The sequence below is a fragment of the Crinia signifera genome, chromosome 4, assembly GCF_055691185.1.
Source record: "Crinia signifera chromosome 4, ASM5569118v1, whole genome shotgun sequence".
Lineage (NCBI taxonomy): Eukaryota > Metazoa > Chordata > Amphibia > Anura > Myobatrachidae > Crinia > Crinia signifera.
Genome location: NC_139220.1, coordinates 103,325,903 through 103,340,801, shown reverse-complemented (window position 1 = coordinate 103,340,801; position 14,899 = coordinate 103,325,903). Strand labels below are relative to the sequence as shown.

At 43.0% G+C, this 14,899-nt stretch overlaps 1 protein-coding gene across 1 annotated transcript in view; it reads right to left on the bottom strand.

Annotated features, from left to right (window-relative positions):
- Positions 1–3,289: 3,289 nt before the first annotated feature.
- RAB24 (RAB24, member RAS oncogene family) overlaps positions 3,290–14,899 on the bottom strand; it is a 38,821-nt gene continuing 27,211 nt past the window's right edge. The window contains exons 5-9 of the mRNA XM_083182106.1: positions 9,632–9,699; positions 9,444–9,543; positions 8,420–8,470; positions 6,734–6,796; positions 3,290–3,587 (exon numbers count right to left, since the gene is read on the bottom strand). Of these exons, the coding sequence (XP_083038232.1) occupies positions 3,526–3,587; positions 6,734–6,796; positions 8,420–8,470; positions 9,444–9,543; positions 9,632–9,699 (344 nt within the window). The 3' untranslated portion in view covers positions 3,290–3,525. The remainder of the gene's footprint in view (positions 3,588–6,733; positions 6,797–8,419; positions 8,471–9,443; positions 9,544–9,631; positions 9,700–14,899) is intronic.

The window sequence follows — 14,899 nt, the reverse complement described above, 5'->3', positions numbered from 1 at the left end:
TGCTCCCACCCTATGGAATTCCCTTCCACGCACAAGAAGACTCGCCACTAGCCTCCAAACTTTCAAGAGTTCCCTGAAAACTCACCTCTTCAGGCAAGCCTATCATATTTAAGTTCCATACGCATAACCCTCTGAGGCACTTATGTATTATATAGCTTCCCTTCTGGACCTACAAGCTATGCTATTACTGGTGCCTGTTTTGTGTGTGTCCCTATAGATTGTAAGCTTGCAGCAGGGCCCTCTTACCTCCCAAGTCAGTCTGTTGTTACCCAGTTTGTTTTATCTCTGTTTACAATTGAAAAGCGCAACAGAATCTGCTGCTTTATATAAGAAACTATAAATAAATATGTGGAACCTACTGCTTCAATAATAAAAATCTGTTTTCCTTTATGGATTTCACAAATGTGGTTGGCCCGCCAGCAAACAAACTTTGGCTTGCTAGATTGGTAATTAGGCAGGCTTACGAACAAGCTAAATTGTCGATACCTGCTTCTATTACTGCACATTCTACGAGGTCTGTTGGACTTCATGGGTGACACGCCGTGGGGCGTCCGCTGTACAATTGTACAAAGCTGCAAAGTGCTCATATATCCACACATTCTTTAGGTTCTATGCCTCTCAGGATATTTCCTTTGGTTGCCAGATTCTTCTGGTTCCTCAGGCAACTACCACCCAACCCCACCCGTGAGTACTGCTTGTGGGACATCACCAATGTTAGACATACCTTTTGTTAACTTCGAGGTTCATGGTGCCCACTTTATTGTTGTCTTGAGGAATTCTAGTGGTCTATCGATGTAACATACAGTATGCGACCTTGGTTATTAGTCTCTCTCACTGTTTATGTGCAAATCTACTGGTATGTTATCACCTGTCTTCTTCCTTCTCCGCTTCCTGCTGCCTACTGGTTAACATAACTGATGAGCTGAGCATGGAGGTTATATGGGAGAGGAGCCGTGCATCCTGGGAGTCCCAACAACAGCTGATTAGTACTGGTCCTCTGATCCTCCTACAACCCTGATGTTAACCATGAACCTCGAAGAAAGAGTTAATAAAGGTAAGTCTACCATAACTCTCGTTTCTTCTTAATTTTGAGAGCTAATTGCTTATCACTTTTTATTTTATATATCCTAAACATAATTATATTTATTTTATTGCTAAACATTATTTACGCACCTTGATCCTGATTCAGACCTGTTCTCTAGGCTTCATATGTTACACCAAAGCGATTTCCCAGGTTTTTGCTGGGTCAACCAGTGTCTAATCAGTGTAGATGGCCCCCTTAAAAATAATCCAGGTCCAAAGACCCAGCAATCCAGCCAGGGAAATGCTCTGACTTGAACACGGGTAAGACCTGTGTTAAGGTGCAATGTAAACAGGTAACCCGGGTCATCTGACCCAGGACCCTTTACATCAATGGGTGAGCTCATACCTCCTGACCACAGCTTCCTGCTGTCAGTCCCAAGGTTGAGCAAGGGGTGCATGCAACCTCCGCTACAGTCTGCTGTACTATGCAGACAGCAGTGATGCCTCTGTCTCCTCCTAGCAGTGCCAGGGTAGACAGAATCCTCTCCAAACACCAACCCTCAACACACTGTAGCCATGTACCCTGTGAACAGTGTCGACACGAATATCCTGGGTGGAAAATCCTGGATATGATCCAGATTGGAACAGTGTTCTAAATACCGTGTTGAATCTGGGATTTTGGTGTAAAAGCAGAAGTCTGATTGTAGCATGCATTGTAGCACTACCTAATGTAGTGGTGCACAGAGCAGCAGCGAATGTCAGTGTAAAAAGTTATTAAAATCAGATGACATATTGCACAATTTGGATTAATGTACAAGTGCTGATGGTGCAGCAATGGAAACACTCTGAAAAAACCTGAGTGCTGTCAAGAAGGATTTTTGTAGTTTTGTAATGGTATTTCCTGGTATGGTTTTGGTGCAGTCATTCCTCTCTGTAGGCAGGGTCAATGCTAAAAACGACTTAATGGTACTGATCATCTTCACCCCATGTTGCAGCATTTCTTTCCTGGTAGGGTGCTGTCTTCCAGAATGGCAATGCCTCTGTCTTGATGTGGTCACACAATTAATTGATGAACATCACATTGCTGTTATCCACATGTCATCATTTTTCTCAGGCACCAGAACAGAACCCAATCAAGCATTATTTATTGGCTTCTCTAGGACATCACCTGTAACCCTGCTTCCGTGTGCCAGATGTTGATTGAGTGAATTACTTGTAGCATAGCAGTGTAGAGTCTACCTGCACAATTACAAACACTGGACGACTCCATCCCAGTGCACATTAAGGTGACACTCTGTATGTGGTTACCTTTTGCCATATTAAGGGACTTAGGGGCTGAGCCGAATTTGAAAGCAGAGAGAAAAAAAAAGCACACCGCTACGCAAAGCAATGCAGCACTGCAGGTGGGGTTGATGAGATATGCCATCTGCAATGCCCCATCTGGTGATGGAACAGTGCTAGTGGCATTGGAATGCAGTGCTCTGAAGGAGCACTGGCTGCAGCAGGGGGACAGCAATGGCGGAGAATTTGAAAAATCTATTTAAAACACTGGGCGGCCCTCCGATTGGCTGAGAGAACGTTTAGCCAATTATAGGCCTTACATTTAGGTGCTGTTGATTGGCTTGAGAGCTCTCTCAGCCAATCAGAGGGCCGCCCAGTGTTTTAAACAGTTTTTTTTTTTTTCAAATATTGCCACTGCCACCTCACAGCACTACACTCCCGGAACCTGCCGCCAGCACTCCAGCCACCGATAGCATTCTGAGCATGCGCATGTGGTTAAAAAACACATGCGATCACTCATACAATTGGATAAATATTATGTGCTCTTGCCTTGCAACATGGTTTCTCTCAGTTGTGTTTTTTTTTTTTTGCTTTGCTAATAAACCTGAATCAGGTACTTAAACAGGAGTTTTACATTTTGTAAACCACTTACTTACAAAGACTTTCATTGATGTTGCCATGTAGAAAACTCTGATTTATTTATATAATCTAGGAAATGCATTCTTCTGAGTGAAAAAATACAATGAAACCGTTGTTTGAAAATGAAAAAAAAAAAGAAAGAAATACACATTTATAAAAAAAACAACAACCCCTAAACTGCTCTTACTGCAAAGAACTTTCATAAAATTTACAATGTCAATACAGTACCACACTCATTCATGTTCTAAGAAATCATCTGAACACTACAAACTTTTATTTGTAAATGTTGCCAGGGAAACCAATCCAAAACTTCAATTAGTTCATGGGGTTTTTTTTTTCATAGTCATTTACAGTCATTTACTTCATGTTCAGTCACTTTGTCCTTTTATGCCATATACAAACGTGCATAAATAGATTGTGGTGCATATCGGGAAGTTGGTATCAGTTCTCAAAAAAGTCTATTTTGCAACCATTTGGCAAACGTCACTGCGATTAGTCTTTAAAATACAATAAAATAAATTTGTAGCACAAAAACAGTAAAAACTGTTGAATTTGTTGGCAACATAATGGACATATGTCAGTTTAGTGATGGCAGCAGACATATGAAGTGAGGTCTTTCCGATCATTCAAATCCACTCTTGGCTCTGTAGATAAATATAGATTTAGTGTAAAGCTTTGCATACTGTCATTGTGCTTTAGAACAGTGCATTTTACAGCTATGCCTTCAATGCATGTAATGCAAATATATTGTAAGGTGCCCATACACGTCCCGATGTGGGTGTGCTTCAGCTTAACTAGCACGCATTGTATTGCATGCCTTGTGCATGCAATGCGATGCGATAAAAAGCAAGTACAAAAAGTATGTGCAGTACATACTTTTTGTACTGTGCGATGAAGTGCCGCGGGAGCGCGCACTTCAAAGCACAGATCGCACCGCCCGCATCGGGACGTGTATGGGCACCTTAAGGGCTAATGATAGGCACACTCACAATTGGTGCAGGCCACTAATGCGCAGATGAGGGAGATAAATTCAGTACTGGAGTCTAGGGATCAAACTGCACATGCCTGCCCCAAGACTGTATCAAAGAGGGTCAAGACCTAGCACTCATAAAGTGTACACATGGTGCAATGTGCTAGGCAATTTCACTAGATAGTCAAAATTGCCTAGCAAGTTAGCCAGGATCGCACTGTGTGTACAGGGCTTTTCCTGAGGGAGCCAGTGATACACGGTCCTGCAGCATAACTATTGTCTGGCAAAAATGACAGTGCAGGCAAAGCAATTTTCACTTAACCATGTATTTGGCTTATGTCCAAACAGTCCTTAGTAAAAATCGCCATGCCCTTGCACCGTCTGTACACCCTTTTAGTGCTATTTGACTGTCTGTGTGCCTGTGACCAGCTGCTGTTCCTTGCTTCTGAGGCAGTATTTTCTGTATAGATTTCATCATATGTTCCATGACTATTTGTGGTGACTGTTCCTTATTATGTGAATAAGACCTTTGCTATGGAACCTGAACCAATGTTCTTGACAGACTGTTTTGACTCCATTGTGTCCTTTACAACAGAGCCCTAAAACTTTGCATTAGTAACCTGCATGCGCGTAAAATTATCAAGTGCAAGGAACTTTATTAAATTCATATGTGAACTGAAATATGCTGATTACAAAAAATGCCTTCAGTAAGGCCAATATCTAGCTCCTAAATGCCCGAGTGACATGCGGCTCTCCAGTTGCTGTGGAACTACACATCCTGGCATGCCCTAACAACAAAATGGTGTCAGGGCATGTAGACCCACAGGCAGATGGAGAGCAGCATGTTAAATAGGTCTACATTAAAATGTTAATTTTGTAAATGGTGCCTTCTCACTTTTACAGGTGTGTTTTGGGTTTAATATTATTGCACATTTAAATTTCTGCAGGCAAAAACACAGATAATTGGCAGCTTTAAAAGTTAAGGTGCCCATACACTTATCCGATTTGGGCTGGTTTCTGAGTGAGCAGACACTGCAGTGTGCTCTTTCTCTCTGTCAATCAGCATCCGGCCTCTCTTTTGAATTTTCAAATTATGCCGCTGCTGTCTGCATTGTCAACTCACTCAGCGCTTCCTGGACACTGCGGACTGCCCGCAGCCCCCAGGTGCTTCACGAAGCCCAGGTATAATTTTTTGTCTCCTGCCCCCGCAGCTCCCCGGGAATTTTACATGGGATAAATAAAAGATGGCACATCAAGGGCCAAATCGTAGTGAGCACTCCTGGGAAGCTGCTGGGGGGAGCTTAGGGGAAATTAGGTCCAACTTGTACCTCATGTATGTGGACCTTTTAACATTTAATAATTAACCTCTAGTTGGTATTACCATTTTGGACTGAGGAAAAACTAGGAATTCTTAATTTACAAGGGTAAAGTGATCATGTAAATTGTGCTGGAAGTACCTAGATGTATTGTAACACAAAACCAGTAATTGATTTAAACACCCACCCTGATACAATGGATGAAGTAAACATTCCATTAGTTTATAAGCAGCTGTGTTTGATAAGTGCCTAAGGTCTATTTACAGAGACTGGGTCACACTTAAAATGTGTGTACGCAGATGACAGGATGCTGATGTAATGATACATGGCTGTTCCTATACACTGAATGACATATCACGTGAGCCCGCGATATAGTGTTCACATCCGCATTCCAATGTATGTCTGTGACTGCACACTAGACTACGTGCCCAATATGTCGTTTCAATCTGCTGCATATCGCCTAGTGTGTGCCCAGCTATAAAGTACCAGCCAATCTATGTTACAAATAAATATGTTGCATAAACTATAATATTCTCTCAGTACACCTTGCTGCTTTAAGGTCCTGATTCAGAGTTGATTAGAGAATTCAATCCAGTGATTATCGAACAACTGCACAAGGATACTGTATGCATACGATGGAAAAAAACATTGAGGTACAATCTATAACCACTATTTAGTCAATGTTGATGGACCTACTTCTTTCTTTAACTACTATGTAATAGCAACAGAAAATGTGTATGGATCGTAAACACAATGTGGTCAGACTTTGACTGACAGGAAGTTAGCGTTTGGGGGGGTGGGGGTGGAAATCTGCAGTTTTCTGGGTGTGTCATAGAAAACGCTGGCGTTCCCAGGCATTTTTGACCAGGGTATGTGACATCCGTGATGACCACTTCCACCCTGTCACAGATTATTCGGTCAGAGTTACTCAAAATTGCACAGATGGAATGCAAAAACAGATGCAAAAACTGTTAGATGGTTTGAAAATTGCGTATGGATTTGCAAGTAGATAGCAATTAACGATCCATACGCGATTCTCTTGCAATTTTGCAAGACATGTTCTCTGTCTGGATGGCTTTCTGCTCGCAGTCCACTGAGAATTCTCACAATAGCGTTCACGTCTGAATCAGGCACTAAGGGCATTATTCTAGTTCACTCTTTCTGACAAAATCCTTCTTAGATGGACAAAACCATGTGCACTGCAGGTGGGGCAGATGTTACTTGTGCAGAGAGAATTAGATTTGGGTGGGGTTTTACTTTAAACTGAGATCTATATTGCAGTGTAAAAATAAAGCAGCCAGTATTTACCCTGCACAGAAACAAAATAACTCACCCCAATCTAACTCTCTCTGCACATTTTACATCTCCCCCCCCCCCCCCTGCAGTGCACATGGTTTTGTCCATCTAAGAAGGATTATGTCAGAAATAGTGAACTAGAATAAGGCCCTAAGTCTTTGTAGTGGGGATATCCTGTGGATATTCTATTTTTAGCATAGTGGCCCACCTGTTTGAACTTGAAAGTCACAGTAGTTTACATAGTCTTCTGCAACCTTCTGGAAAAGCTCATCTGGTTGGCAAACACAAACACAATATAAAAAAACAATTAGCAAGTATAGTACTATCACAAAGCTATACCATTATATTATATGCAAAAGAAAAACAATTAACTGCCACTAAACTGCAGTGTGCATGGTCTGTACTGTCAAGCAAACAGCATATTGCATTTTTCCAAACTTCCAGCATAAAAAAAAAGAAATTCTAAAACAAAAAAGTTTATTTGAATGACTGCAAAAGTAGGCTCAGTGCCTCCAATAATGACCTGTAATACTGAGTGGATAAGGTTACATTTGTAGATGTGGTTTTCTTTTACTTACTTGAGGAAGTGGATGGTATTCTACTTTTAGGTTGAACAATCGCTTAAGGCTGTTGCATGATAGCAGGTACTTATGTGATTCAGCCAGGGAAAGGGAGAGGGGGTAACTTTAATTCATAAAGAATTTATATATCTGGATATTGGGAATAGTAATACACAATTCCCAATATCCAGATAGATTATGTAGAAATTTTGAAAGGGTTCACAGTAGGAAGTTACCTGCCTCTCCCTTTAGCTACAAATTTGGGCTCATCAGTGACATTCCTATAAGATACTCTTCTAGCCACCTACATGGATAATATGGAATTTATGTGGATAGCTCTGGGGTGAAAATCCAACCCTTTTTTTCTTGTGATTTAGCTGAGCACAGACACTTTGTTTGTTCTTAGGCTTCAGTTGCTGGGCGAGTAGTCTGCATTGCGTCCCTTTTTGTTCTTGTGGAAACTGCTCTCAGGTGCTGCTGCTTCTTTAAACTAGGACGCTTGTTCTTAAGAGGGTCATATGATGAAGAGCTTGGTCCTCAAGACCTCACCCCATTGTCTCTAGGTTTACTAGGCTCAGGTAGTTTTCTGAAACCGTCTGCTTAGCCTGCATTTGTCAAGCAGTGGCTATCTGCGGTGACGTGGACTGAGATTTGCATTCTGCCACTGACCTTGGAATAATACATTTGGACTGTTCTCTGTGTACCTGATTTGTTTTGTATCCATCGCTTACTCCTGATTTTGGTTTGTCTCTTACTAACCATATACTGTATATCATACGTATGGAACTATCTTACCGTATAATTTCTTATTTTCTGTCCATCTCAACTATTCCGCAATACCCATAATTAATAAGTCCTATACTTAGAGTATGAAGTGCGATGGACATTCGAGCAACAGGCAGCATAAAGTGCTCTATGATGGGGAAGTAAAGGAAGTCTTCATGCAACAGTGCTAGGGGCCTGCTCAAAACAGAAATGACCCTAACACATTTCATAAGCTTCCAAAGACAAAGTAAACTGCATTAACTTATATATGCTATCTTACATTCTGGCCAACATCTATCAAAGACTAATGGTTGTTGCCCATTAACATTTTCACAAGACATTCAAATGATTCTACATGTTAAACCTCAAAACTTTTGAACAATGGTGGGTAGCCGGCACCCCAAAAGCAGTTTCTGGAGGCCTGACTGACATTCTGGGACACCGGAGGGGAATGCAAGAGAGGGGCAAGGATAGCCTGCGGGGGAGGGGTGTCCGAGCAGGGCTTGAGATTGAGGTAACCTGCCATATAACAGGTCTATAATGTTAGATGCATTAATAACAGCTCTTACCCACACTTTGTCCTGTTTTACTAGATGTCTCACACAGGTGAGCTTTAATCTCTGTAAAATGATGAAAGCAGGTTAGAACAATAAATGCAGTCTGTAAAGCGAGCAGTTGTCCTATTTAAATAGCAAAATGTATAATGAGTCAGGAGGTTCAGCACAGCAGCAGAGAAACCCTGACTGAATAGTGACAGGCTATCATGGTTCCAATACCATAGCTAGGTACACTTAGCTGCTCTTATGGCCTATTGGAAACTGAACTGCAACATTTATTACATTACCTATAAGATAGGCCAAAACACAATTGTTGTATTAAAAAAAAAAGTAGAGTGTGATAAAGTACCAGACAATCAGCTCCTAACTGTCATGTTACAGGCTTTGTTTGAGAACTGATAGTTAGGAACTGCAACCAGCATTACAGTTCATCTATTACACCAGTGGTTCCCAACCTCGGTCCACAAGTATCCTCAACAGTTCACATTTTCCAGGTCACCTGTGGATTAAAATGTGACCATTTGTGATATACAGTGTTCCTGCCGGGTGACTTGGAAAACTGAGCAGTTAGGGGTACTGGAGGACTGAGGTTGGGAACCACTGTATTACACAATGGTTATCACAGGCTCCACCATTCCAATCGCAACGTTGTGATTGCTGAAAACTTGCACAGATGACATCAGGGGTATTCTTATTGCATCCCATATATACTGTTACATCAGCATACATGAGAAACTAAAGTGAGGTTTTTGGATCTATACCCACCGGTTATAGCTACTTGTGCTAATAAATGGCACCTTAATGACACAATTAAACACTGCTCCTAGTGCCACCATATCACCAGCTGTTGTTGCTAGTATTTCATTTTTCTGCTTCAGGCTTTTTTTTTTTTACCGAACTGCTGCTAAATCTATAGGAAAATCTAGTGCAAACTCGTGATTAATAGCAAAAAGGGAAGTGAAGTGATCACTATATGCTTTTACAAGTATTAAGTCTTCCCATTGAGTATTTACCCTTATTGTGCCCATAATCTTACCATCTGCGTAATCTTGTACATCATGAAAATCAACCTGTCTCATGTTCCTGTCATGTTCAATAAGGTCACTCTTTGTACCACAGATGTAAATCCTACAGTGCTGGTAGCAGAAAGAAACTCCTTATTAGATGCACAATGTTTAGAAAAACATAAAAAAAAAAAACCTATGATATTATATACACACCGACCTCTTCACAGTTTTGCAGTTCATTCACCCAGAACTTCACTCTTTCAAAACTGCTGATGTCTGTGATATCTGTAACATACATGGGACCACTTGTATTATACATGTAACAGGAGTTTGTGTGAAGCGGTTATTAGACCATTTTGAGGACTTACTACCCTACCACCATTATTGGAGATTCATGTAGGAAAGCTACACAGTGGTCCATAGGCAAAATCACCTCGCATTCTATGACTGGTTATTCATAGTGCAATGCCCATAGGATCAAGGATGATACAAGACTATGTGCAGTTGTTCAAATATTCTCCCGAATAATAGCAATATATCGCATAACAACAGTAGAAGAATTCACCACTTCATTCTGTCAGAAATTATATTACTGTGGTGGCATAAGGGTACTGGCAATAGATTTTTCTGTGTGTGAGTGAGAACTTTCCCTTTTGTTTGCGTATACCTCTTCTGTGAGGATTACGTAATACTAATATGGTACTAATGAGGGAGTTATAAAGTAAGCCCGCTTGAAGCAAATATATATATATATATGAGATGATCATGCTGTAAGCAGAAGATCATTAGATACAGTTTTATCTAATCTGACTTCCCATCAAATATTGCTACAATCTACTCATTTCAGGCAAGATCACTATGCGCAGTATTCAATGCTCCCATTTTGCTTTTTTTTACCGGCAAGGTTCGCTTTTTTTTTAGGCGAGAAGGCCAGTCCTCTCTCCAAAAATGTACCTCCCCCTATTCAATGCTCCCGGTTCACCAAAAATAAACAGAGAGCTTTGCCCTGTTCACTGCTTGGTCATCGCCGTTGCTTTCTTATGGGACATTTTGTGTACCTCGCCGTTTGCGTATTCAATGCAAAAAAAATCTGCTCCTTTTTTTGGGGCTTGCCTCTCTCAGTTTTGCTCTCTGCATCTTTTGTAGGTGAACTAAAGTTACGTACATATAAAAAACCATTATTTTCTTTTTGGTGTCTACAAGTCTATTTTTTTTTTATTATTTGTAGGATCTATATTATATTTTTTTTTATTTTTTTTTCTTTAGAAGCGCCAATTCCCCCCATGATGCATTTTTTCTTCTCTCTGTATATTCTACCCATGATTCACCTCTTATTCCTCAATCCTTATTTTGGATTTTTCTGCATATCGCTGTAATATTTAAAAACTGCCTACAAATGGAGCCATTAACTCCACATACCCCGCATTGGTCAATGCTCTCTCCATCAGGGGCGAGCAGCTGGAACGTTGAACGATGTGAGCAGAAGGCATGGTGAGGGGTAAAAAAAAATGGAGAATGCGCAGCAAACGAAAATTGGAGAATGCTGTGCCGTCCTCACCGGAGCATTGAATACTGCCCTATGTGTGACCATCTGTCATCTGAGTAACCTTCATGTCAGTAAATCTGCATCACCAGAAGCAGACAGTGACTACAGCATTCCCATATAGGTAGCGATGCAATAGGGTTTGTATAAAATAATCAAATGCGCCCTTCCCAGCAGCCTGTTTCCTCCCTCCTGCTAGTACAATCCTCTAGCTATTAATAGTGAGGCAACACAGGGGGTATGGATGGGGGATCACAGGCGCCTGTGATTCCCCATCCATACCCCCTGTTTTTACTCCCATAAAGGTAGACTGAGGAAAGGACCAGGCCAGCGCCACGTCCCCACCCTTAAATTCCCTCAACCTATTAATAAGGCTGGGTCTAAGGGGGCACTGCGTGCAAGGACGCAGGACCCGTTCTGCACATGTACAGCGTCTCCATCATCAGACTTGTATGCTAACCATTTGGTGAGTGTACAAGTCTGAATTAGTCCCTATGACCATCAGTAGTCTGTAGGAATGTCAGCATGCTGTGGGTTAAATTCTTAAATGACTTGTGCAGAAATGGACACAGAAGCAGCTTTTCTCTTTTAGTATTGCTTGTTTACATATTTTGCAACATAACAGGTGCAAGCATTATGCATTAATGCAAACAGAATGTTGGTGCCTGAAACAATAGACCCATAGTAATTTATCAACCTAGCATAGATGTGCAAAATGTGTGCTTAAGCCATTAACCAATCAGCATTTATATGATGAGTGCATGTTAAGGCCCATACACACTTGACGATTTTCAGCTGAAAATCGATCAAAACAGCCGTTTTGAGCGATTTTTGGCTCAAAATCGCCTAGTGTGTATGGCACAGAGATTGCCCACTAGCGATGATGCGCGCTCCCGCATCATCGCTAGGAAAGTGGTTCATCTGCTGGTTTTACCAGCAGATGAGGCGATGATGGATAGTTTTTCATCCATCATCGCCATGTGTGTACGCCTGCCAGGCTGAAAGATTAACCACTTTCAGCCCGGCGGACCGCCCCGCTGCCTCGCCCCGCCGCCCCCCCCCGCCTGTCATACTCACGGCACCCTGCGGTCTCCCTCTGGCCGCCCGGCTGCTGCTGCTGCTGCTCCCCGGCCAGTTTAAACACCCGGCTGGCCCCGCCCCCCGCCCTGCACAACACGGAGCAGACAGCACAGAAGTGCTGTCTGCCCAGCTAAACACACTGACCACCAATGTTTATATATTTCTGCCCACTGCGCCCAATGTAATAATTTAAAGGCAGCAAATATTATTATTATTAATATTATATATATATATATATATATATATATATATATATATATATCAAACAAGTGGGTCGGAGGAGCGCTCAGTTCTCTGCTTTACAGGAAGAAATCCTGAGTTTTAGTCTCTAGAATTAGCCCCTGCAATCCACGGGGTTGTGCACTAGACCTGTTGTTCTGGCCGCAGCTTCTCAAACAGAGGGAATCCCGGGAACCCACGGGATTAGAATTGATCTGGGTGAAGAGATGAAAAGAAGCGCTTCATAGTGCAAATATTGCTTTTTTATTCAAAGACATTCTGTCACTTTTAAAAATCAATAAAATGTACACTGCGTACCCTGCTTTTCAGCAGCGTGGGCTTATTACCACGTGATTTTAATCAATATCAGTGTTACCACGATCACAGTCAGGCACTCCACAGGTCAAGTATGGGGACGGCTACCGCTTGTGGCGTCTGGCTGGTAGCCAAAGCTTGCTGGCGCACTCTCCTCCTTCCTGCTTTCCTGATGTGTGTCGGGCACAAAGGGTTTGCGTCTGGTAGGACCCGCCCATCGGGTCCTACCAGACGCAAACCCTTTGTGCCCGACACACATCAGGAAAGCAGGAAGGAGGAGAGTGCGCCAGCAAGCTTTGGCTACCAGCCAGACGCCACAAGCGGTAGCCGTCCCCATACTTGACCTGTGGAGTGCCTGACTGTGATCGTGGTAACACTGATATTGATTAAAATCACGTGGTAATAAGCCCACGCTGCTGAAAAGCAGGGTACGCAGTGTACATTTTATTGATTTTTAAAAGTGACAGAATGTCTTTGAATAAAAAAGCAATATTTGCACTATGAAGCGCTTCTTTTCATCTCTTCACCCAGATTATATATATATATATATATATATATATATATATATATATATATATATATATATATATATATATATATAGGTCAGGGTGATGTCCGGCAACTCCTCCCGCTGACAGGTACAGCTCAATATCTTGCCCGGGTGCCCGCGCTGATGGTGATAAATCACCAACACATGCAGATGAACAAAAACACGTCACTCCGGGACTGGTGTAATAACACAAAGTTTACTGCGTACTGTCTACGCCGTTTCGGGCTGGGCCCGTCTTCAGGACATTGTCAATGTCCTGAAGACGGGCCCAGCCCGAAACGGCGTAGACAGTACGCAGTAAACTTTGTGTTATTACACCAGTCCCGGAGTGACGTGTTTTTGTTCATCTATATATATATATATATATATATATATATATTATATATATATTATATGGCCAGGTAGCGCCCCAGGTGGGGGGGGGGGGGGGGGGGGTGTGCTCCGGCACTACTCGCTCCACTGGGGAAGGGGGTGTGATGCGGGTGCCGCGTTGCTCCACGGGGTATCGCTCCGAGGGAGGGAAGGGGCTGCGGGTGATGTGGTGAGGGCTGCCACGTCGGAACCCTTGGAATTCAAACCCAGCCCATTTATAATGAAAGATTTTCAGCAAAGTCTTTCGCCCTTCTGAAAATCTCTTGCTCTTTGGGGACAAAAGCTCAGTGTGTACGCACTACTTTGCAGGGACGTGCAGTCAGGGGAGGCAGAGCCTCCCCTGTCATAATGATGAAAATAATAAAAAGAAGATATTTATATATCTTCTTTTATTATTTTCATCATTTCTCCCTCTCTGGCTGCCTCCCACCCTCTTACACTGCTGCATGTGAGGGTGGGAGGCAGCGGGAGAGGTGCCTCCCGCTGTTAACATTGAGATTCCGGGCAGCGTGGGGCGGGAAGGGGTGGGCAGGGTGCAGCAATGGGCTGTAAAAGCCCATTGAATATGAATGGGGAAGCGGCATTCATACTGGTGCCGCAATGACAGCGGCACCAGTATAAACGCACGCCCCCAGATGTGATTGGACAGCGGATCCAGCACTGGATCTGCTGGCCCAATCACACATGCAGGAACGTGAGAGGATGCAGCAGCAGCAGCAGCGCGGAGTCCGGCGCCTGCTGGGAGACTGCCGTTGTCACTCACCCGAACCGGCCGCCGTCACCGCCGAGAAGATGACAGGTGAGTCCGCCGGGTGGTGGGAGGGCAGGTGGGGCGCGCATGTACCGGCGGCGGGCGGCCGCTGCATACCTGTCAGAAACTGGAAAGTGTCAAGACGGGGCAAGAGGTGGAAGACTAATGGCTTTCAATCTACCAATTGGATTGTCAGCGTCTCATAGGGGGGCCAGCAGAATGCCGGGGGGCATGCTTGTGTAGAGGAGGAGCGCAGTTGATCTGGGGACTTGTAACAACGTGTGTTATAGCTATCATTCAGAAAGCATCCGAGAGATGTGTGCAGGGGGAAATGACAGTGTGCAGGGGGAATCAGAGGCTGATCTAATTTAGAGTGAGATAGGAAGTGGGAAGAATGGAGAGAAAGCCAAGAACACGGTGGGGAGGAGGGGGAATAATAGATGGAATAAACATTACAACACAGGCTGACAAAGAAGAAGCGTGATAGGCTCCTATGTGTGATAATAGGCATAGCGAGAAGGGACAACAGCTCAGTGACGTGCGGTGAGGTCAGTGCCTCCCCAGGCAATGACCTCACCGCACGTCACTGCTACTTTGGTGAAAGATATATCTATCAAAGATTTTGGCAAAGTCTTTTGAAATGAAAATCTTCAAG